At 41.9% G+C, this 21,759-nt stretch overlaps 1 protein-coding gene across 11 annotated transcripts in view; it reads left to right on the top strand.

Annotated features, from left to right (window-relative positions):
• The window catches only part of itpr1b (inositol 1,4,5-trisphosphate receptor, type 1b), an 85,069-nt gene that overhangs the window by 20,992 nt on the left and 42,318 nt on the right, over positions 1 to 21,759 (top strand). For 4 of the 11 annotated variants that reach the window (XM_031852996.1, XM_031852981.1, XM_031852990.1 and 1 more), the window contains 26 exons: positions 74 to 246; positions 931 to 1,050; positions 1,147 to 1,338; positions 1,433 to 1,684; positions 1,773 to 1,914; positions 2,011 to 2,164; positions 2,700 to 2,893; positions 2,985 to 3,096; positions 3,360 to 3,414; positions 3,527 to 3,692; positions 3,828 to 3,995; positions 4,094 to 4,165; positions 4,295 to 4,432; positions 4,959 to 5,084; positions 5,246 to 5,446; positions 5,649 to 5,900; positions 6,085 to 6,210; positions 6,413 to 6,541; positions 7,530 to 7,650; positions 7,765 to 7,949; positions 9,867 to 10,015; positions 10,739 to 10,850; positions 12,462 to 12,497; positions 18,351 to 18,386; positions 19,236 to 19,283; positions 19,594 to 19,723. In XM_031852996.1, the coding sequence (XP_031708856.1) occupies positions 74 to 246; positions 931 to 1,050; positions 1,147 to 1,338; positions 1,433 to 1,684; positions 1,773 to 1,914; positions 2,011 to 2,164; positions 2,700 to 2,893; positions 2,985 to 3,096; positions 3,360 to 3,414; positions 3,527 to 3,692; positions 3,828 to 3,995; positions 4,094 to 4,165; positions 4,295 to 4,432; positions 4,959 to 5,084; positions 5,246 to 5,446; positions 5,649 to 5,900; positions 6,085 to 6,210; positions 6,413 to 6,541; positions 7,530 to 7,650; positions 7,765 to 7,949; positions 9,867 to 10,015; positions 10,739 to 10,850; positions 12,462 to 12,497; positions 18,351 to 18,386; positions 19,236 to 19,283; positions 19,594 to 19,723 (3,589 nt within the window). The remainder of the gene's footprint in view (positions 1 to 73; positions 247 to 930; positions 1,051 to 1,146; positions 1,339 to 1,432; positions 1,685 to 1,772; positions 1,915 to 2,010; positions 2,165 to 2,699; positions 2,894 to 2,984; positions 3,097 to 3,359; positions 3,415 to 3,526; positions 3,693 to 3,827; positions 3,996 to 4,093; positions 4,166 to 4,294; positions 4,433 to 4,958; positions 5,085 to 5,245; positions 5,447 to 5,648; positions 5,901 to 6,084; positions 6,211 to 6,412; positions 6,542 to 7,529; positions 7,651 to 7,764; positions 7,950 to 9,866; positions 10,016 to 10,738; positions 10,851 to 12,461; positions 12,498 to 18,350; positions 18,387 to 19,235; positions 19,284 to 19,593; positions 19,724 to 21,759) is intronic. The other 7 variants (XM_031853030.1, XM_031853012.1, XM_031853061.1 and 4 more) reach the window with 5 other exon arrangements.

Here is a 21,759-nt window from a genome sequence, read left to right as displayed (position 1 = left end):
TCCACTCCAACCCCCTTATATACTCCGGCCTTATCTTGGCAGTAATCATCCCCTCTTTTCCTTGTCGCCACAGGAATACATAGCCAAACAATTCCGCTTCATGCAGAAGCAGATAGGATACGATGTGCTGGCAGAAGACACAATAACGGCTCTGCTCCACAACAACCGCAAGCTGCTGGAGAAACACATCACTGCTGCTGAGATAGACACATTCGTGACCCTAGTGAGGAAGAACCGGGAGCCGAGGTGAGGCGCACAGGAAGGGACGGGCCCTGGCTGGTATCATAAACTGTCTGTGGCCAATTTTTGGTCAGATGTGTTTGTATAGCGGCTCCTGAGGAATGTAAATCTATGTAAATGTATTCAAATGTGTGCCGAGGAGTATGAGTGGAACTGCTTGTGCATGACCTTGGCACAGCGAGTAATTTGCTGACAGTTAGTGTGCTTGTGTTGTGCTAAAGTCCTGTCAAGTGCTGTTAAGGATTTCTGAATCGGGCCGAAAGGACGGCCTCACAGTTTGAAATGTTATAGAACTGAAAATATGAGGGCAAAAAAAACAAGGCATTAGGATTTCCTGTACTTTCTAACATACATCTGTAATATAATCTCAATTGACCATGCATATCTCTTAAAAATGGAAACCCATTTCTGCTTAGTATCTCAAAATAATCGCTTAGTACCTCGAAATAATGACTTAATATCTCGACTTAGTATTAAAACAATAAAGAAACTTATTTTTAGATGCTAAGTCATTATTTTTAGAACGCTTCTCAGTATTTTGCGATACTAAGTCATTGTTTCAAGAAGGTTTGTCATTATAATGACTGACGGGAACTTTATTTTTTTTTCATCAGATTGGGGGATATGGGCTTCCATACTTAAATCCCCCAGTGCCTGTAAAAAATGTAACTTATTGTATCCTGTACCCAGGTTCCTGGACTACCTCTCAGATCTCTGCGTGTCCATGCAAAAGTCCATCCCTGTGACACAAGAGCTCATCTGCAACTCAGTATTGGACCCTACCAATGCTGACATCCTCATCGAAACCAAGTTAGCCTCTCATTTTTATTTGTTATTAGATTTTTTTTTTTTTTTTTGCAAAAACTGAAATGAGCTTTTAGAAATGACAGTTTTGCCTTTCACCAGACTGGTCCTATCGAGGTTTGAAATTGAGACGACGACAAATGGAGAGAGTCCATTGGAGGCGGAGGATGAAGAGGAGGTCTGGCTCTTCTGGAAAGACAATTGTAAGGAGATCCGGAGTAAGAGCGTCAGGGAGTTGGCTCAGGATGCAAAGGAGGGCCAGAAGGAGGACCAGGAGGTGGTCAGCTACTATAGGTGAGATTTCTTTCATTATACACGTATGAAAACGTAAAATATGACAAAAACTCTATTCTCATAAAAAAAGACAACTCTAATAATTCCAACACAGGTGCCAGCTGAACCTCTTTGCCCGGATGTGTCTGGACCGTCAGTACCTGGCCATCAACAAGATCTCTGGTCAGCTGGATGTGGATCTGATCCTGCGCTGTATGTCGGATGAGGACCTGCCCTTTGACCTGCGGGCGTCCTTCTGCCGCCTGATGCTGCACATGCATGTGGACCGTGACCCCCAGGAGCAGGTCACACCTGTCAAATATGCCCGTCTTTGGTCTGAGATTCCCTCTCAGATTGCCATCGATGAGTGAGTTCATCCCTTGAATATTCTTTTAATTGACTTCTGCTACCATTCCAAAGACGTCCCCTTGCTCATTTCTCCTCTAATTATCCAGCTACGACAATGATGGAACCACCAGAGATGAGATCAAAGAGCGCTTCTGCCTCACAATGGATTTTGTGGAGAACTACCTGAGAGAGGTGGTGTCACAGAACATTCCCTTCACTGACAGGGAGAAAAACAAGCTCACCTTTGAGGTACTGCCTCTTTGTGGGTGGTGTGAACAGATGAGATGTCACGTTGGTATAATTCAGCTGTAAATCATGAATTCTCCTGAATTTTCCTGTCCATAGGTAGTGAACCTGGCAAGGAACCTCATATACTTTGGTTTCTACAACTTCAGCGACCTGCTTCGACTAACGAAGATCTTGCTGAACATTTTAGACTGTGTCCACGTAAACACCATCTACCCCATTAACAAGATAGAGAAGGGAGAGGAAAACAAAGGTAAACCTCCAGCTCCTTTAGGCTTAACTGTGTACTTCATGTTGATCAATGAAGAATGTTTTATGTTGTATCACCACACAAAGAGAGTCAATACTGTAATTGTAGCTGTTAGTTCCCTTCCCCTTAGTGTCAAACACATTATTCAAGCACCGATTTATTCAGTTAAATTCTGATCAACTTCTCATTTTCGCATACAGTACCTGCCGGTAATTTAAAGGGATAGTTTGGGTGTTTTGTGAGGTACTTATCCATAGTCAGTCTATTTCTTAGATAAGAGTCCCGGCCATCAGACAGCCCTTTCTGACAGGTAATTAAAGAAGATGATTGATATGTTGTTAACTATGGGTTAAAGGAAAATTCAATTTTTATATATATATATTTTAAAAGTGACTTTTTAACCATCCTACATAATAAATATTTTATTTTTTACTGTTAATTCACGGTGTGTCTCCTATCCAAACTAAATACAAAGAAGACCAATTCACACAAATATTCATAATTTGTGTGGATTTGAATGTTTCTGCATGTACTGTAGCTGGCAGCAATGTGATGAAGTCCATTCACGGAGTCGGGGAGTTGATGACCCAGGTGGTGCTGCGAGGAGGCGGCTTGTTGCCCACCACACCCACTCATCAGCCAGAGGGAGATGTGGCTAAAACACAGATCGAACCGGAGAGAGAGGACATCATGGTCATGGACACCAAGCTCAAAGTCATTGAGATTCTGCAGGTGGGACATCAGGAAAACCGGTTCTTCCTTGTCAGCAAACACTTTGTTTTTCATTTGTATCGTGACTTTTTATTTAAATATTTCCCTTCAGTTCATTTTGAATGTGCGGCTGGACTACAGGATCTCCTGCCTGCTTTGTATTTTCAAACGAGAGTTTGATGAGAACAACCCACAAGTGGACAACGCTGCCAATAACGCCCCAGGTCAGATGAAAGGAATGATGCCCCTTTATTTAATGGATTTAGTTTTTTATAGCAGACATGGTGTTGTGCATGCTGGCTCACTGTCGTGGCTTACTGGGACACTTAATGGAGCAGAGCCATCGTGTTTAAACGTAGTTTCACCTTTTCTTTTCCTGCTATGACAAGTTAATTTCATTGTTATTTACCATTTTGCCTCATATAAATGTTGAAATTGGTTTCTTTGAAATATTGACTCTTTGATTGTTTTATTTTAATAACTCCAGGAAATTTTAACTTTGAGAACATTGAAGAGCAGGCAGAGGGGATTTTTGGAGGAAGGTAATCTGTAGCTTGCTATTCTTTCTTGAGCTATTTTGAGGTAAAAGCAAGATCTTGCTTTAAGATAAAGCAAGAGGAAGTTGATGTAATTTCTGCCCCAATGACTTTGTAGTGAGGAGAACACTCCGCTAGACCTGGATGACCACGGTGGTCGTACATTCCTAAGGGTCCTGCTGCACCTGACCATGCACGATTACCCTCCTCTGGTGTCTGGAGCGCTTCACCTGCTCTTCAGACACTTCAGCCAGAGGCAGGAGGTCCTCATGGCCTTCAAACAAGTATGCCTCAACATTTTCTCTTAATATGTGACAATTCAAAAGTGCAAAACTGATAATTGACAAATGTAGGGAGTTCCGAGAATTAACTTTAAGGGAATGCAAATCTACACCTCACCTCTCTTTTCCTAAATGTAGGTCCAGCTGCTGGTGACCAGTCAGGATGTGGACAACTACAAGCAGATCAAGTCAGATTTGGACCAGCTGCGTTCCATTGTGGAGAAGTCTGAACTGTGGGTTTATAAGAGGCAAGGGGAAGATGGCATGGACGGAGATGGACCTTCAGAGTCTGACAGCAAAAACAAGGTAGGAGAACATAAAAACTAATTTGCCTAAATATAGATTATATCAGAGTTATGCTCTCCAACTTAATGGACATCTTCTCCTTATTGCTTGTTCAACAGGGAGACTCGCCTGGTTCCGATAAGAAGAGTTCAGAAAGCACCAGCAGTTACAACTACAGGGTTGTAAAAGAGGTATGCCCATTTGTAAAATATAATCAGGTATTTTCATGTTTGTGATTTGTTGCCTGCAATTAAGATCCTCCGTGTGTGTGTTCGTGTGTGTGTGTGTGTGTTCGTGTGTGTGTGTTCGTGTGTGTTCAGATTCTTCTGCGTCTCAGTAGGCTGTGTGTCCAGGAGGGGAGCTCAGGGAAGAAGAGTAGGAAACAGCAGCAGAGACTGCTGAGGAACATGGGAGCTCACAGTGTAGTGCTGGAGCTCCTACAGATCCCCTATGAGAAGGTGCAACACTGCAAATGAATATTGTATCGCTGCAGAATATTTAAAGCCCTCCATAGCTTTAACACATTGCACTGCAGTTCCCCATTAACGGAATAGTTTGGATGTTTTGAAGTGGGGTCGTCTGAGGTACTTATCCATATTCAGTGTATCATCTACAGTAGACGGCAGTCAGCAACGCCCCCAGTTTGGAGTAACAGAAAGGATTGAAGATGCTGCTTTGGACAGGGGAAGCAACAAAAATGTGTTTTAGCCATTTTTAAAAAGGTGTACGCTGTATTAACAATAATTTCCTCGCAGACGGCCCTTTCCGATAGGGAACTGAAGCCCTTACATCCATCTATGCTCTCTTCAAAGCCACCAGACTCCTTTTGAGGAAAACAGTAAATTTACCTCACATTACCCCTGTAGGAGTTACACCGACTATGGATACGTATCTCACACAACCCCACTTCAAAGAATACGAACGATCCCTTTAATGTACTGTAAATGGAAAAAGCAAAGTCTCATTGTGTGTTATCTGCATTAGGGTGAGGATGTCCAAATGCAGGAGATCATGAAACTGGCTCACGAGTTCCTGCAGAATTTCTGTGCGGGGAATCAGCAGAATCAGGTTCTTCTTCACAAGCATATCAACTTGTTCCTCAACCCCGGGGTGAGTAGTGCAGGCATCTCCAGTTTACTCACAGGGAATGATTTCTACAGTTGACACGGTTCAGTTTCCGTTTTGAAAAAACAAATCTGAAATTCACACGTGACGTTATTCATTTTCACAGACTGTCTTTCTTGTTCCCTCTTTTTTTCCAACTCTCTCAGATTCTAGAGGCAGTCACCATGCAGCACATCTTCATGAATAACTTCCAGCTGTGCAGTGAGATCAACGAACGAGTGGTTCAGCACTTTGTCCACTGCACCGAGACTCACGGTCGACATGTCCAATATCTCAAGTTCCTGCAGACCATAGTGAAGGCCGAGAACAAGTTCATCAAGAAGTGTCAGGACGTCGTCATGGCTGAGGTGCGTTCTATGACCTTTATACCAGACAAAATAACATTTTGTAACGCCAGTAGTGCCTACGACAGAGAAGATTGTTGCTAATATGAATGAAAAGATTGGTGACACTAATGGTACTATGGGGTTTTATGATGCTGACACAAATGGTAACTGACAAATGTAGTGTAATCTTTTGGTTACAAGACTGTGACTCTTCCCCACTCAGCTGGTGAACTCGGGCGAGGACATCCTGGTCTTCTACAACGACCGCGCCTCCTTCCAGACCCTAGTCCAGATGATGCGTTCAGAGCGGGACCGCATGGATGAAAACAGCCCTCTAATGTACCACATCCACCTGGTGGAACTGCTGGCTGTCTGCACTGAAGGCAAGAACGTCTACACTGAGATCAAGTGTAACTCCCTGCTGCCCCTGGATGATATCGTACGGGTGGTCACCCATGAAGACTGCATCCCTGAGGTATGAATAACGGATTTCTATCAGCCGGAACATCGTGTGGTTGGTATTGATTTGACATGTTGCTGCACACATGCCGGACATGCATGCTTACAGTAGGTGTTCGAGGGCTAGTTTCAGTCCGTGGATCACCAGTTCACCCGTCACAAATGTGGCTTTTTAAGTTGGTTTGTTTGGATCCCAATAGGTGAAGATTGCCTACATCAACTTCCTGAACCACTGCTACGTCGACACGGAGGTGGAGATGAAGGAGATTTATACCTCCAACCATATGTGGAAGCTGTTTGAGAACTTCCTGGTGGACATCTGTAGGGTAAGCCACAATGTGTTCCACATCAAAGTGACTGAGACCGACTGTTGGCAGACAATGCGATCAATAGAGGGAGAGTGCTTTTCTGCTTTAATTTATAATTCAACACAGCATGCAGTGAACATGTGTCGCCTGTCGCCCACATGTAGGAAGTGTGATCCAGTGGCTGTGCGTCATGCTAATATCTTTTCTATTCCTTGCCTAGGTGTGCAACAACACCAGTGACAGGAAGCATGCGGATACCATCCTGGAGCGTTATGTGACTGAGACAGTCATGAGCATTGTCACATGTTTCTTTAGCTCTCCTTTCTCTGACCAGAGCACGAGCCTGCAGGTAATCTGGAGTATAGCATTTAAAGTACATATCACAAGCAGTCCTGCAATTGCAATTTAAAGCCTATAAATCATGTACGTGCTGAAGTTTAGTTGTTTGACACGATTCTTACCTCTGCATAGATGGCTCGCCGTATGTATGTAAGTAATGGTAACCCTCCCCCACGTTTTGTTTCCCAACCCTTTGGGTGTTTGTCGACAGGCTCTAAATTTTAAGAAGTATCTCCACTGTGTGGGTTTTCACCTTCTCATGGCTTAGTCAGCAGTCAGCACACAGACTGCTCTGTTCCCAGATCTGTGGGTGTGTTGCACAAGATTTTGCCGGGACGTGGTGCAGATGATGCATTCACTCCGCTTCTTAGACTTTGATGTTTTTGGTGTCCCGTCATCCCACATTTTTCCCAGTTAAACTTGGCCGTTACCTCCATAGAGCCAATCCCTCGTACAGTGACGTTGTGTTGTAGTATAACAGTTTTATGACACCCTGTGTTTATCTGGGATTGTTTTGTGCCAAGTTGGCCCCCAGTAGAAATGATTGATTTACTTGTGTGTATGCCTTTGCACATTCTGAGAATTCTGCTTGCTGAGGTTAACCAATATATCATGACATCACGACCCTCTTTCTCTCGCAACAGGCTGCCATTTTTGGAAAGATAACTGAGGTATTTACTGTACTCTAGGGCTGTGGCCAGCTGATAGATGAACTCTGCTAAACACTGGTCTGGTGATCATACTCAGCTGGCCAACTGGCCCCAAAGCTGTAGACCCTTCCACCATAGGTGCTCTAGTATCCTTACACTTACATCTCTAGCACAAATTGGGTTACGGGTTCAACCTAATCAGGGAGCACAATTGGTTATTACTTTATTATTCACAGTTTTTCTCCTCCATATATCCTATGCAGTATGTGCTTTGCGTTTATTCTTTACTCTCTCTCTCTCGTTGTGTTTATTTGTTCTTTTTTAACTTGCTCTCTCTCTGTCTTTCAGACTCGTCAGCCAGTTTTTGTACAACTGCTCCAGGGAGTGTTCAGGGTGTACCACTGTAACTGGCTTAACCCTGTTCAGAAGGCCTCAGTGGAGGCTTGCATTAAAGTACTATCAGACGTGGGTAAGATACTGGGCCAACACAGACCACCAAACTCTGTTATTACTTTCAAAATGACATTGTGGCACACGATAAAGGCACTAAATAGAAATATCCTCACTATTTACCTCTACCCAGCTAAAAGCAGAGCCATTGCCATTCCAGTGGACTTGGACAGCCAGGTGAACAACTTGTTCGTCAAGTCCAATAATGTTGTGCAGAAGAGCATCCTCAGCTGGAGACTCTCTGCCAAGAACACTTCCAGACGAGACTCCGGCCTGACCTCCTCCAAAGACTACAGAAACATCATTGAGAGGCTACAGGTTGGTAGCATAACATGCTGAATTGTTTTCTTACATTTTCAGTACAATCTATTTAATTATACTATCGTATTTGCTATTATTACAGTCGGGGGGGGGGGGGGAGCAAAAGCACTGGTTAAATAAAACATTGGTAAAATAATTTGTTCTTGATATTTTTTTGGTATCTCCCTGTCAGCTGTGTGTATAAAACAGGCCAGTTTATTGAGGAGAACAGAAAGCGGCAATGGCTTTTATGAAGTGCATTAGTGGCACATCTGATGGACATCAAGTTCTTTCAGTTGTGGTAAGATGGTCATATGTGCCATTAGTCAGGCTGGCAGAGATGAGCTTGAATTGGAATAAAGAAGGTACAAGTACTTTAAAACCGCCTCCTGCACAGCATACAGATGCAGCCGATGTTGTGGTTTTGATTAGATAGACGACCAGCTAGTAGCCACATTTCTTTTAAAATGCACAAAAAGAAATAAAATGAATAATCTCTCATCTAAATGAGTATTCTAACTATAAAATATATAATGTCTACAAATTATGAATATAAGACATTTATAATTTGCATATTAAGATATAGTTATAATACATTAAATATGAATATATAGTGTAAGTATCTACTTATATATCTACATGTGAATAAAGTAATCCATTACATTGGCCATTCAGTATTCATTCCAGCATTCTTTGCACAATTACAAGCGTGTTTACATGATAACAATCATACATTTACACAAACACTTCGACTTGTACATAGACATTCTATGTTGTTGTTCATTGTTGCTTTTTTATTCATATTCATACACTTTCTCTTTCACCTACATGTATGTACATTATAGTTAACTGTTTATTTTTTTTAACCCTTGTCATTAACAGTATGTTTATTTAGACCGTGGCTCACTGGCTTAAGAGGGTTGTCTGGTAACCGCAGGGTCAATGGTTCGATCCTCGACTGTCACGTGTCGTAGTGTCCCTGAGCAAGACACTGAACCCCCGGCTCCCCGGGCGCCTGTCATTGGCAGCCCACCCATCCCTATATACAGGGATGGGTCAAATGCAGAAGTCAAATTTCGTGTATATGTATATGACAATAAAAAGGGTTTCTATTCTATTCTGTCTTCCTGAAAATTTAGGGAACCGTGTGATATAGTGAGAGTCAAATTCCTTATACGTGTACACGTGTTTCAGATTGTGACTCTGATTCTGTAAACAATGATTAACGTAAGCTTACATTTTCTTTACATCTTGACTGTAATTTATATATACAAAAGTGATGTGTGCTTGTGTGATGGTAATATGCCAAGACTACATACAAAACTGAAAAGGTGGTTTCTTATTGCAGCCCAATTTTAGTCATAGGCTAAGCTGCTACACCCTATTTTCTTGTAATGCATGACTCAGTATTCACTGGAAGGCAGGAAAATCTCTGACATGTCTGGTCCAGTTCAGCTCTTATCTCTACTTTCACAAGATATCGGTTAGGGTGTGACTAAAAAGTTTATTTTATTTTTAATGGAATATTTTCCAAGCACGAGACCAACCTAGGCATAATATTTTCATAGAGTTTCCCAAGTTTAACCAACAGCTTCCCAGGCAGAGAGTTATGTGGTTCTCAAAATGCTTTTCTTTCTATTCCTTGTTGCTTTTGTTTAGGGAACAGCATTTCTCAGAATGCATGCTTCAATGCTATTCTTCGTATGTTGTGTTTTTTAACTTCCTAGTCGGCCTTTTGTTCTGCCACTCACCAGACAGCCCAGTTGCTTTTGATTTTTTTTAATCACCTCCATTGGATTCAGTCACGACTCCCTTTGTAATACAAAGATATAATGTCATAAATCATTTATAAAAGCTGTGTTGTGTCAACAGTCGGTAAGGATTAAGTATTGTGGTAATACTGCAGCTCTGTTTGTGTGTCCCTATTGTCTGTAGGACATCGTATCGGCGCTGGAGGACCGACTGAGGCCGCTGGTCCAAGCGGAGCTCTCAGTGCTGGTAGATGTCCTGCATCGTCCAGAGCTGCTCTTCCCTGAGAACACGGAAGCTCGCAAGAAATGTGAAAGTGGAGGATTCATATCAAAGTAAGTCTAAAGGTCAGAATTGGGCCCCTGAAGTTTTATCCTGCCGGTGAACGTGGGATGTATGCAGTATTTAAAATGCATATTCACCATAATGGATACAGAGATACATATAACATTAGTTTTTTTCTGCTGTAATAATTAAAGGTACAATTACCAACTACATTACGGCCAACTACCTAACTGTAACATAAGCTTAGCTACGGTTAGCCGGTTAGCTGTGACTTAGCTACGCGGCATGGATCTGGCGCAGGTCGCTGTAACGTTAGCTGATAAATAATTGTTTAAAGGGCAAGCTAATAAGTATCGTGGTGACAATGGTCCAAATAAAATAAAGGAACATTACATACAATAGGCTAAAGTTAATCTAAATACTAATTGTCATTATTGACAAGGATTTTCTAAAAATTCCACAAAATACATAACTAACAAACGCAAGTGAGATGCTGTGGAAATACTTGGTAGTTTAGAAACATATGCATTAAATATAAAAAATATTCTTGCGTCTGATTAAAACAAGGGCTTTCCCTTTATTGTATGGACAATGATATGCTGTATTTTATCTTGTCAGTTGTTCTGGACTAAAAGAAGACCATTGTGCGCATCAGCGAAAATAACATGTAGAGTGTTGAGGTGTGTTCAGCGGTGGAGTTAGGTGGTTGGAGAACTGCGGCTTTCATCAATCCATTTGTATGCACTCACTTTTATTTCTCTTTTGCTGGCCAGGCTGATCAAACACACCAAGCAGCTGCTGGAAGAGAATGAGGAGCGTCTCTGCATCAAAGTACTGCAGACACTGAGGGAAATGATGACAAAAGACCGGGGCTATGGGGAGAAGGTACAATACCCTCTGCGTTCCTGTTTTTCATCATCTGCTTGTTGTCGTGCCCAAGAATCACCCACACACATGAGATAAAACACTTCACCGACATCTCAGGATACTGTGTTCCCGGTCCCAATGCACCAAACGTACTGGAAGACGTTAGATCGAAAAACGGTGAAATAAAAGAAGAGGCTGAGCTCTCCTCGGTAGCCGCTGGAGGCTGAACATACAACACGCTTAACAGAAAAAAAACATAAGTATGTCATCAAGTCCTTTATTTGACATCACAGCAGCCAGGGCAGTTTATGAATACTCTCTGTTAATGTCTAGTTTTATGTTTGGCAAAAGCTGGTACATATTTATAAAAAAAAAAAATCAATTCCCTCATAGCTTTATTCCCAAAGAGCTTTACAAACAATAAGTTCAAATGATTGAATGAACCGTACATCAGCGTAATTAACATTATTAACATCACACATGCTTCGACTATGTCCCTCAACCATTTTACACAACATTCATCGGTTACTATTGACCTCAAATTTAAAAGGTATGTTTCCTTGATTTGTGGATTGTGAAAACAAGATCTTTTTTTCTTATGGTGGTAAGGGCGTTCGTGACCTAAAAGATTCTTACCTAAGAGAAGATCAAACAATCACAGAAATCAAAGGGTACTCTGAAGCCCATTGTATTTTAGGGAGAAACACTGAGAAACAGTTTGTTTACAAAAAATAACTCCACAAGGTAACTTTTAATAGAATAAATAAGCCTTCACTTATGAGTCACTCCTAAGCATATAACAAAAACATACTTGAAATGCAACATGCAGCCTTTTAAATTATAAAGATGACTATCACTGACAACCAATTAAATTAGAATTCAAAAACATATTCAGAGCTAAGAAATGTGTATTGTATTGTGGTATTTTTTAAAAGTAAGAAAGTTGAAACGTCAAGTCAAGAAGAAGACAGGAATATACTGCATCGACATATGTACCTATGGCAGAACAAAATGATTTCATCAAAGCTTTTAAAGGGAAGAGCACCTGTAGTTTTATTTACAGCCATTATAGAATCTAAAGCTTTGTGTGCACATTGCAACATACCAGGTGTCGCATGGGAATAAAACACATGCTCACCACTGCAGATACCCATGTTCCATTTTCTAATTTAACTGGCAGTGATGACGGGCGAGAAGCCAATGAGGGAGCATGTTCTTATCATCGCACTCGTGACTTCTGCTGGTTTGACAGATGATCGTGTGAAGGAACCACACATTCAAAACATGATCGGCCCCAATGTTTGTACGCATTAACGTCTTCTAATGACGAGTAAATAAATACATTTCTACAATACTGCCCCTTTTTGTTTTATCCACATATCTTTACTATACATTTCTCTACTGCTTTTAAAGATTAGAACTATGTCATCTGCATAGAAAGTGATAGCTAGCTTTGACCTACACCATACGCCTGTGGTGTGGGTATCCAAAGCACTTCACACTTTGTTCATTGACATAATCACTGACATCACTGTGTGACAAGCTTTACATTTGCACACTTGTGACGAAGCTCTAACTCATTAATCTGGCTCTACTAACTCCCTGCCCCCTATACTTTTTCTCTTGCAGCTGATTGCCTTTGATGATGAAATGGATGTGGCTGAGGTTGATCATTTTACTTCCTTTTGTGATGTTACATCTGATTTGTTTCCCCACTAACATCGACATGCTTGTGCTGCTCGTAGTCTTTCTGGCATCACGTTCCCATCAGTGACACCTGTCAGTAGCTCAGTCCATCCCTCCCCGTTCTGTGTCTCCTGATCTCCATGTTATAATGTAGCATACTGCTAGCATGTCTAGCTCACATTATGCAATATGCTTGTGTGTTCTGCCTGTATATGGTCGTGTACTAAATTGCTGTACTGGCGTGCACTCTTTAAGGTAAAAATGAGTTTTTAGAAGAATTCTATTTTATTGAATACATTCTGAACAATGCAGGGATACAGCTTTTCACCATCCGATTTTAGGTGTACTACTATTGTTCATCCCTTTCGAAATCTTTATTAAGTCTGTTGTAACAGAACAGTTCTACAGCATGGCCATTACAGCGTCTTTATGCAGCTAAGATTGCTCATCAAAAATTGTGTGCGACTTTTGGACCTCGGATTTTCCGTGGAGGGACAGAGAGTGATTTTTTTCTTCTTTTTTTTTTGATGAAGAAACTGTCGCACATTTTGCTCATGCTGTAACACCCAGTTGGAGTCTTTTTCTCTTCATACTCGTGTCCCATTCAGGGGATGTAAACCTTCTCAGTCACGCCATCTGATTTTTCATGATTGACTTGCTTGAGCCCGTTCAGGGAACCTAACCACACCCGTCAACCGCATCACCGCGCACAAGGAAGTGTGCATCTACTCATCGACAAGAAGCTTGTGTAAACATTAATGGCATCCTCCTCTGCTATGTGAGCTAGCTGTATCGAGTTCAGTACAGTTCCTTCTGCGTGGGGATACGGGTGCCTGGTGTTGTTTCGTAGAAAGAAAGTAGTTCCTACGCGAAACTCCTCACAGCAAGGTCTGTGGATTATCTTGAGTAACCGGGTCATGATTTTGATTTTTTTCAAAAGTATTTTTTTTGGCCCTTTGAGCACCACAAGCTGAGTTCCATATAGTTCCGTTATATTGGAGGCAGACGTCTCTACGGCCGATATCTCCAAAACTAGGCAACTCTAGATTGATTAATGGCACGACATGTAAGATTATGTATTTTTGATTTTGGGGTAAACTGTCCCTTTTAATCTTGATAATGATCATAAGTATTAATCAACATCAATGCGATGTTTCTATTTTCTTGGTCACTCAATCTACATGCCGCACGGCCCACTTATGATGGTTGGTGGTGAGAGATCATGTTCTAAGCCCTTTGCCACATTACATGAGCAGGTGTGACTGCGTGTATATATATATTTATATATAGCTGGAGATACTTCATCTAACAGATGGGTGCTGGGCTGTGTGCGGAGCGGTGTGCATGTCATGCGTGTGCATTGCAAAGATATGTGTGTGTGTGGTCGTGACCTGTGGCCTTAAGGAAGTGGATAAAACAGGTTTCTCCTTTCTGTTTGTGATAGTGAGTAGATGTCATGGGGGTTATGGCTGTGACTACAGAGGAACTATATCTGATATATGACTACTGATAAATATCACAGGATGGGACCTCCCACACACAAATCTATTCATAGTTCGTAGGAGGTTTGGTTTTGATACTTTTAGCTAAGCTATTTGTTTGATTTTTGTTGTTGTTGTTTTAAGATTTCATCAAAGTTTTAGGGCACTAAAATAACCGTAGGACCAGATCCTTTATAACACCCAGAGATCTTTAAAAAAAAAAAGTATCCCGCAGCACTTCAGTTTCCTCTCATTTTGACTGTGGCAGTTGTCTTTATTCAGACCGGAGGTCAATCCACTCACCTTTTAACTTACTCAAGATAGCCACTGGTCTATTGACCATTGCTAGAAACAAGGATAGATGTCCCTATATAGCTTTTATTTGTTGTATTTTTCTTATTTTTAGTAATTTATATTTGGATTGCTTTGATCTTTAAACTGTCATGTGTATTGTCCAGCACCTCTTTTGTTACTTTATATATAAATGGACTGTAAAATTTGATGAGAACAGTCCTTATTCCCTAAGTCCTTTATGTTTTTAATTCTGGTGCTTTCAACCGTATCAAAAGGTCTTCATCAGCAGATGGAGCTTATTACCAGTTACAATTTCATTTGTAGCACTTGTAGGACATCTCATCCACTCTTGTCCTCCGAAATAGTTTGTCAAAATTCAAAGTCCACTTTCTAGCTTTTTAGTTTGGAGCCTTTTTAAATGAGCAGTCCTAAATGTGCTATGGAGACAGCTACTATAAGCTCATCCCAATGACAACCGAGCAAACTCCGTCCTCTGATGAGGGCTACCTATTATATACTGAATGCTCCAGTGAAAAGCTAGTCAGAGGATATTGTGTTGCGTGTGTTCAGCACAACATATATTAATGTGTGCCTTCTTCTCTCGAAATCAGTAAATTTGTCAAAACTGAAAGCACACTTTGTCTGAGCGAGAGGAATCTGTGCCAGCAGGAAAATAACACTCAAGACAGTAGACTAGTCAGTTGATCAAGAGTGTGTTGACTGCAAAGGAAGTGAACATAATGTTAGCAGGGGAAATGGGGAAATTGTCGGAAAGGGTCTTTCCAGAGTTGCCAGGAAGCGATATGCTCTCAGTTTCTCTGTTATGTCTCTGTCTCATTTTCCCTCCTTCCCTCTCTCCTTATGCGTGCCGCTCGCTGCTGCAGCACTGGAAATCCCCGGCTTCCACAAAAACAAACGGGGCTGTTCTCAGAGACCAGCCCTTTTGTCTCATCAACTCCTCCCATATGCATCTGAAGAATGTCCAAAACACTCCCTCAACCCCCCCCCGGCCATCATTCATGCACACACTCTCGTATTAACAGCAGCGTACCAGTGCCCCGACTGACGGCTGGCAGCATGTGTGCGGATATCACTCGCATGGGAGAGAGGCAGCCCAGAAAACCTCAACTTCCCCCCCGAGCAGGAGCGAGATAAACTGGCATGATGGACGTTATGTAACCACAGCGTTTAGCTCTCTGACCTACCCTAACATACCCGACTCCCACCCAAAGGTCTCTAGGAATGAGTGCAGCTGTCACTTTCACTACCGTTTGACAGACTCCTTTCATACCTCTAGTTGTTGCATGCCCAGTGTGTGTGTGTGTGTGTGTGTGTGTGTGCTGGGAGACTGATGAGAGAGAGCAGGATAAACGCAGAGCGATGGTTACGCCGATTAGCAGAGGTTATCTCCTTCTTCCAGAAATAGAAACGTGATAAAATGCGAGCCCGGGGGGGAGGGGGAGAGGGACCAAACGAGACAGGATCGACCCGCAGCCCTCGTCGTCGGGCCCCCGATCATATCATTTACTGCATGTGTTTGTCCTTCCCTTGGCGTGCACATGAGCGTCTGTTTGTGAGACTGTGGGAGGTCGGAGCGGTCAGATGGAGACGATGTCTCTGTCTTATTCTGGTGATGTAACACGGTTTGCAGAGGACGGTGCTGAGCGCGTAACCCATACATGTAGCAAGGGTTATGTAAGGGACTATTTCTATGCTAGTGTGGTGGTCTGTGTGTGTGTGTGTGTGTGTGTGTGTGTGTGTTTGTTTCTCAAGCTCTCCATCATCTCCACATTATCCCGGCCAATTACTCTCTGTTTAGCTAGAGATTTCTCGATAACGGTTTCCTCTTTTTACGTCATGCATATTTTTTTTTCTGACCGCATCCGTACCGCACCCTTGATAAATATTATTGTTTTGTCCTTTTCACTTTCTCAGCCGTGCTTTTATTCCCCCCTCTGTGTGCTATCTATCCAGCTGCCACTCCCATCACTGCCAGACTGCCCTCAGATAGACTCCAGCTTGTCCTGGTTTATCCTGCTGCCTGCGACTGTGGGTGAAGTCAGGAGACTCTGGGCTGTTGTTTGTTTTGTTTTTTTGTTTCTCTCGGTCAACAGGGGGCGCTGCAGACGTGCCTCAGCAGCACGCAGCAGCTGTCCCAGTTTCCTGAACTTAATGCTGCACGATTCTTGGGATCCAGCCAGCTCTCAGGAAGCAGTTACATAACAGCCAACAATTTTCTCTCCTTTTTTTTTTTTCTCTCTTTTCCTCCCGTTTTCCTGGAATATTTAAACTCTCCACTGATGTGTGACCTTCGCTGGTAATTGGCATTAAAAATTCTGCAGAGATGTCTTCAAGGACACAGTAGCATTGGTGCAGGGAGGGGATTTACTTTAGGCGGTGAGCGTGCACTTAAGCCAGTGCTATACTAAGCAATCATTCTGGCCTTTTTCGCTGAAGACTTGTTTTCTTTGATTATGAACAGCCGATTTCCTTTCTGACTTCCCATTAAGGTGAGGTGAAGCAGTACTCACCGGGTCTGGCTGTTTTGAGATATAGTGAGCCTGACTTTATCGTAAACAGACAGATGGTTCGTCCACTGGAGGAGTATACAGATTATTCTGGTTAGCAAGATCATACGACTTTAACCGCAAAACGCTCCGAACCCCATCGAGTTTTTAATCACACATTCTTGGAAGCATAAGAAATGGAACTGATGCTGACAACTATGGCGTCACGCTGTCCAGCTGATGCATATTTTATAATCCAGAAACATCGCAGGCGAGCTGTTGACATATATACCATAGCAAATGAGGTCAGATTGCACAAACGGCGGTTGTCATGTCTCGCCGGCGGTTTCATTTGTAACTGAATTAGAAGAAGTTAGCAATAGTGTTGATTGTAGCTTCGGCCGCATGCGTGATGTGTCACCGTTTTTCTGTGGAAGTTAGTGCGCTGACGTAAAAGGGGGCTTGATAAAGGGGAATTCCTGTCCAGTTGCACAATGAATCAGCATAAACCAGCATGACTTGTGTTACAGAGGGTGCCATGATGTCAGGTTGAATGTTTGTTTAGTGCATTCGCTGCAGTGAAGGGGTGCGTGTGCGTGTGTTTATTGAGGTATAAAGCTTTGTCAGTTAAATAAGTAGTTTACTTTCTTGAACAACTGGATTTTCAATGCCCAAGCATATCATCAAATTATTTTTATTGTACTTTTCAGACTATATAACCGACATGCCATTAGCAACAGCAACCCATAAAATTAAATGGTAATGATTTTAACTGAATGGTTGGACCTGTTTTGTTGGCTCCAGTAGTTTAGCAACAACACTGAAATTTAGTTTTTCTTAAAACCCATTGCAGCTTGTTTTTTTAACATTTCATGTTGGAGGATTAGTTGTGAAAAAAGTGACAATTGGTATAATTTTGTATCTTTGTCAAAATCTTCTGCGCCACAAATAACTGTCACATGGCCTTTTATAGCAACCAATATGCACACTGAGATGAATGTACATATTGGCGTGTCTGCACATTTTTTTCTTTTAACACCTATATTTCTGTGACAGGCAGCAACACTGTGCAACAGGAGGTTAACAGTGAACCACAGAATACTAAACAGACCACAGTGGAGCATTGCATAAGGTCTCCGTTGGGGTTAAGGTCGAAATACAGAGTTTCTGCATTCTCGCTGCAATCGGCCGATGCTGCTTCTCATCCATTACATCCGCTCCATGAAAACACCCAACACGCACTGAGCATGAAACTATTTCTCACATACTGTGAGCAATCCATTAACACCAAGGTCTCTGAGAGCGATGTGTTTTCTTTGCTCCGCATTCTCTCTGCCCCCGGCTCTTTAAGTCACACACATGTATGATGCGTGGTCGTGCATGTGACCGGCAATCTTAGTGAGCAATCAAAAGGCCAGATACAGAGAAAAAGACATGAGCGGATGGCAGCCTGTAGAGACGAGGAGTTTTTAGGTGAGGGTGCTACTCTCTGGAGGCAACGTAACTAATTCATCTTCTCTGACTAACATCATCCTTTTATTTCCAATCAGCTGGCACCTCCACCCGAGCCTGAAGTCCCTGACGAGGTGTGTTTAAGACCCCTACTGGCCCGCTGATATGGGTCACTGCTGATCAAAGATCTGTCATATTTATACACTAACTTCATCCCATTACAGTTGTCGTCAGTCTTAGCACCCCCCCCCCCCCCATGCTGCATATCGCTCCCCACCTTATAACATATCCGCCCGTGTATGTATGAGCGCCATACCCGCTCATCCATTTTGCCCTCTCTCCCGCCTGCCTTTCGTTCATCTTTCCTTCCATCTCTTGGTTTTTTTGAGCAAAGTCCAGTTCCCTGTTCTTCCCTGGGGGGGGGGTTAGAGTCATGGGTGAGGTGTTTTTTCATGACGGATTGGTGCTTACAGTGTGTGTCAGTAGCTCACGGCTCTATTATGTAACCTGGACAGGGTTTTTTTTAATTTTTTTACGTTCTCCCTTCTTGTTGTCATGGCTTGTGTTAATCACCCTCTGGCAGCTTGTCATTCTCTTGTGTAAATAATTTGCCTCTGTGACTATAAAATAATATGAGAGGCATCGGAGGCCAAAGGTAAAATGTTTGAAATTCCCCCCACCGGACTTTGGGCATAAATAAGCTCCGAAATTAACTTTTCTTTATAAATGATTAAGTCATATGTAGGAATATGTTTTAGAATGAACATCAGTCCTTTCTTGCACGAAGCCTTGCATGACTTTGACTCTCCCTCACATCTTCCCTGACACAAGCACTTCCTTCTTAACGGCATGATCTAATTGGCACCCAATCCCCTGCATGCTAGTAAAGTGACTAATTTGCACTGTATTAACATATTTCCTTTCCGACCTTTTTTTATTTTTTTTATTTTATTGCTTTCTGCTAACTCACCTCACCTTTTAAGGAGCTTGATCCCAACCAGCCGCAGAAGCAACTGGAGGATCAGAGGAGGGTAGGTACCGAGTTTGGTTTCCTCCTCCATCTTAGTGATGGTCGACAACTGACTGACCGTTGGGATGCCCTCACAGTCACACTGCTTCCACTGCATGGCACTCACTCACTCGCTCCCCTGTCACTTATACGATCCGCGACACGTGAGGCACGTCGACGGATGGACGTTAACTTTGGGTCTTCCTTCTTGCATTAATGTTCTGGTCTCGCTACATTAGCATAGTACCGCTGACTTTAGGTTCCAGCTCCACTTCTGTGATATGGAAACCTCAAAAGGGTCTTCGTCTCTTAACATTCATTTTCACTGACAGGGCGAAGCTCTGCGGCAGATCCTTGTCAATCGATACTATGGGAATGTGAAACCTGGCCCGAGGAGAGAGAGCATCACGGCCTTCAGCAACGGGCCGCTCTTACCTGGAGCGCCGGGGAAATCCCCTACAGGTGTGTGCAACAATATGCTATCTGTGTGTCTGTATGGTCACGCTCATAGAGATAAGATGATGTGATTTTGAAATGATTTACTTTGGGACGCTGGGTCAGAGCTCGACACACAACACAAATAAGTTCAATCAAAGATTTATAGTTCAGTTTACAGCTGTCAGCTGGAATATGTTACAAACCAATCATTTTAGATATTAATAAAGAAAAAACATGAAACCCTTCACCTTTAGTCGCACCATTCAAACTTTTACTAAACTAAAAATTAAAAGAGAACAGCTAAATTATTGTATTACACCAGCCAGGAAATAAACTTCACAAAAGCTTTGCAGTCTTTCAGAGTCGCTTATTGTCCAAGAAAGTCTTTTGACCATTGCTAATGTTGTTAATGTGGAGTCTGCTCAGTCATCAGAACATTTAAGGATATGATGATGATGATCGTCATGATAATCTAATCAAATTTAAGACTTTTTGTGTTCGTATATATGCTTTCAAATAAGCTAAATTCAGCTCAACGGTTGAGCTGGCAGCTAGCGGCTAACAGTGCAAACGACTGCAACAATACTGACAGCGATAACGGTGTTAACCGAAAGGTGTGCGCTGAGCTTCCTTGACAACCCATACACGACATTCATGGCTTTTTTATTTTTCAGTCAAAGGTTAAACTTTCACAATTATTTCAAATCATTGTATGAATTTCACAGGAAAGTGTTTACAGAGGATGTGGAAGTTCCTCTCATGTCGGAAATGTTTTGTTACACAGATTACAAAGAATAATCATAGTGACACTGACAATTTCCGATGGGTAAATGCAAGATCGCTGTCATGTGGATGCCCACCTGGACACACTGTGTAAATCCACAGCGGTGTACATTTTGGCACATGGGCATCGCGTTCACAACAACACATTTACAGAGGGCCGTACATATGTAGAGAAAATAGTTGTTATTACGAACTAAAGCTCTTGTCTCTCAATCTTTGCTCAATCGAGACTGACAATCCCAAATGTAATAGACATTTATTTTTCTTGTCATCACAGCAATGACTCACCGTTCATCTCTATAATGGTTTAGAGTGGGGGGGGTGGTATTCACAGCCATGGCCTTGTCCTCCTTTAAGCCCTTGGACCTCGGCTCTGCTACCGAGCATACTGGCTCTCTCCTCGGCACAACGTGGGCCGTGTTGTTGCCAGGCGACCAGCGAGCCCAGCTCCGTCTAGAATGGGATGTGTTGTTGATTCAGTGGCTCGCCCAGCCAGAGATGGCTCTGATGGGTGCTGTTATCTCACCAGTGCTTCCCTGGCTGGCTGTGGTAGCCGGCGGCAGCAGCAGCAGCAGCAGCAGGAGTTTAAGGATCTCTGTGGATTACAGACACATCTGATCTTATTTGTGCTCTATGGATAGAAATGAAAACCTGCGGTTCACGCCACGCAGCACAAAACTCTCTTTTACCAAATGCCGTCCTTTTATAAACCGGATTTAAACATCCTCTGGAGTCCTTTATTAAAGCCACTATTTATAGAAATGTATGTATGTATGTATGTATGTGTGTGTGTATATGTATATATGTATATGTGTATGTGTATATATGTATATGTGTATGTGTATATATGTATATGTGTATATGTATATGTATGTGTGTATATATATATATGTATATGTATGTGTGTGTATATATATATATATGTATATGTATGTATGTATATGTATGTGTGTATGTATATGTATGTGTGTGTATATATATATATATGTATATGTATGTATGTATATATATATGTGTATATATATATATATATGTGTATATGTATGTGTGTATATGTGTATATATATATATGTGTATATGTATGTGTGTATATGTATATATGTATATATGTGTATATATATATGTGTATATGTATGTGTGTATATGTATGTATGTGTGTATATGTATATATGTGTGTATATATGTGTATATGTATATATGTGTGTGTATATATATATATATATGTGTATATATGTGTGTGTATATATATATGTGTATATATATATATATATATATAT

The sequence above is a fragment of the Anarrhichthys ocellatus genome, unplaced genomic scaffold, assembly GCF_004355925.1.
Source record: "Anarrhichthys ocellatus isolate YVR2014 unplaced genomic scaffold, GSC_Weel_1.0 scaffold1, whole genome shotgun sequence".
Taxonomy (NCBI): Eukaryota; Metazoa; Chordata; class Actinopteri; order Perciformes; family Anarhichadidae; genus Anarrhichthys; species Anarrhichthys ocellatus.
Note: the sequence above shows the minus strand (reverse complement) of the source record. Positions and strands in the feature narration are given on the sequence as shown.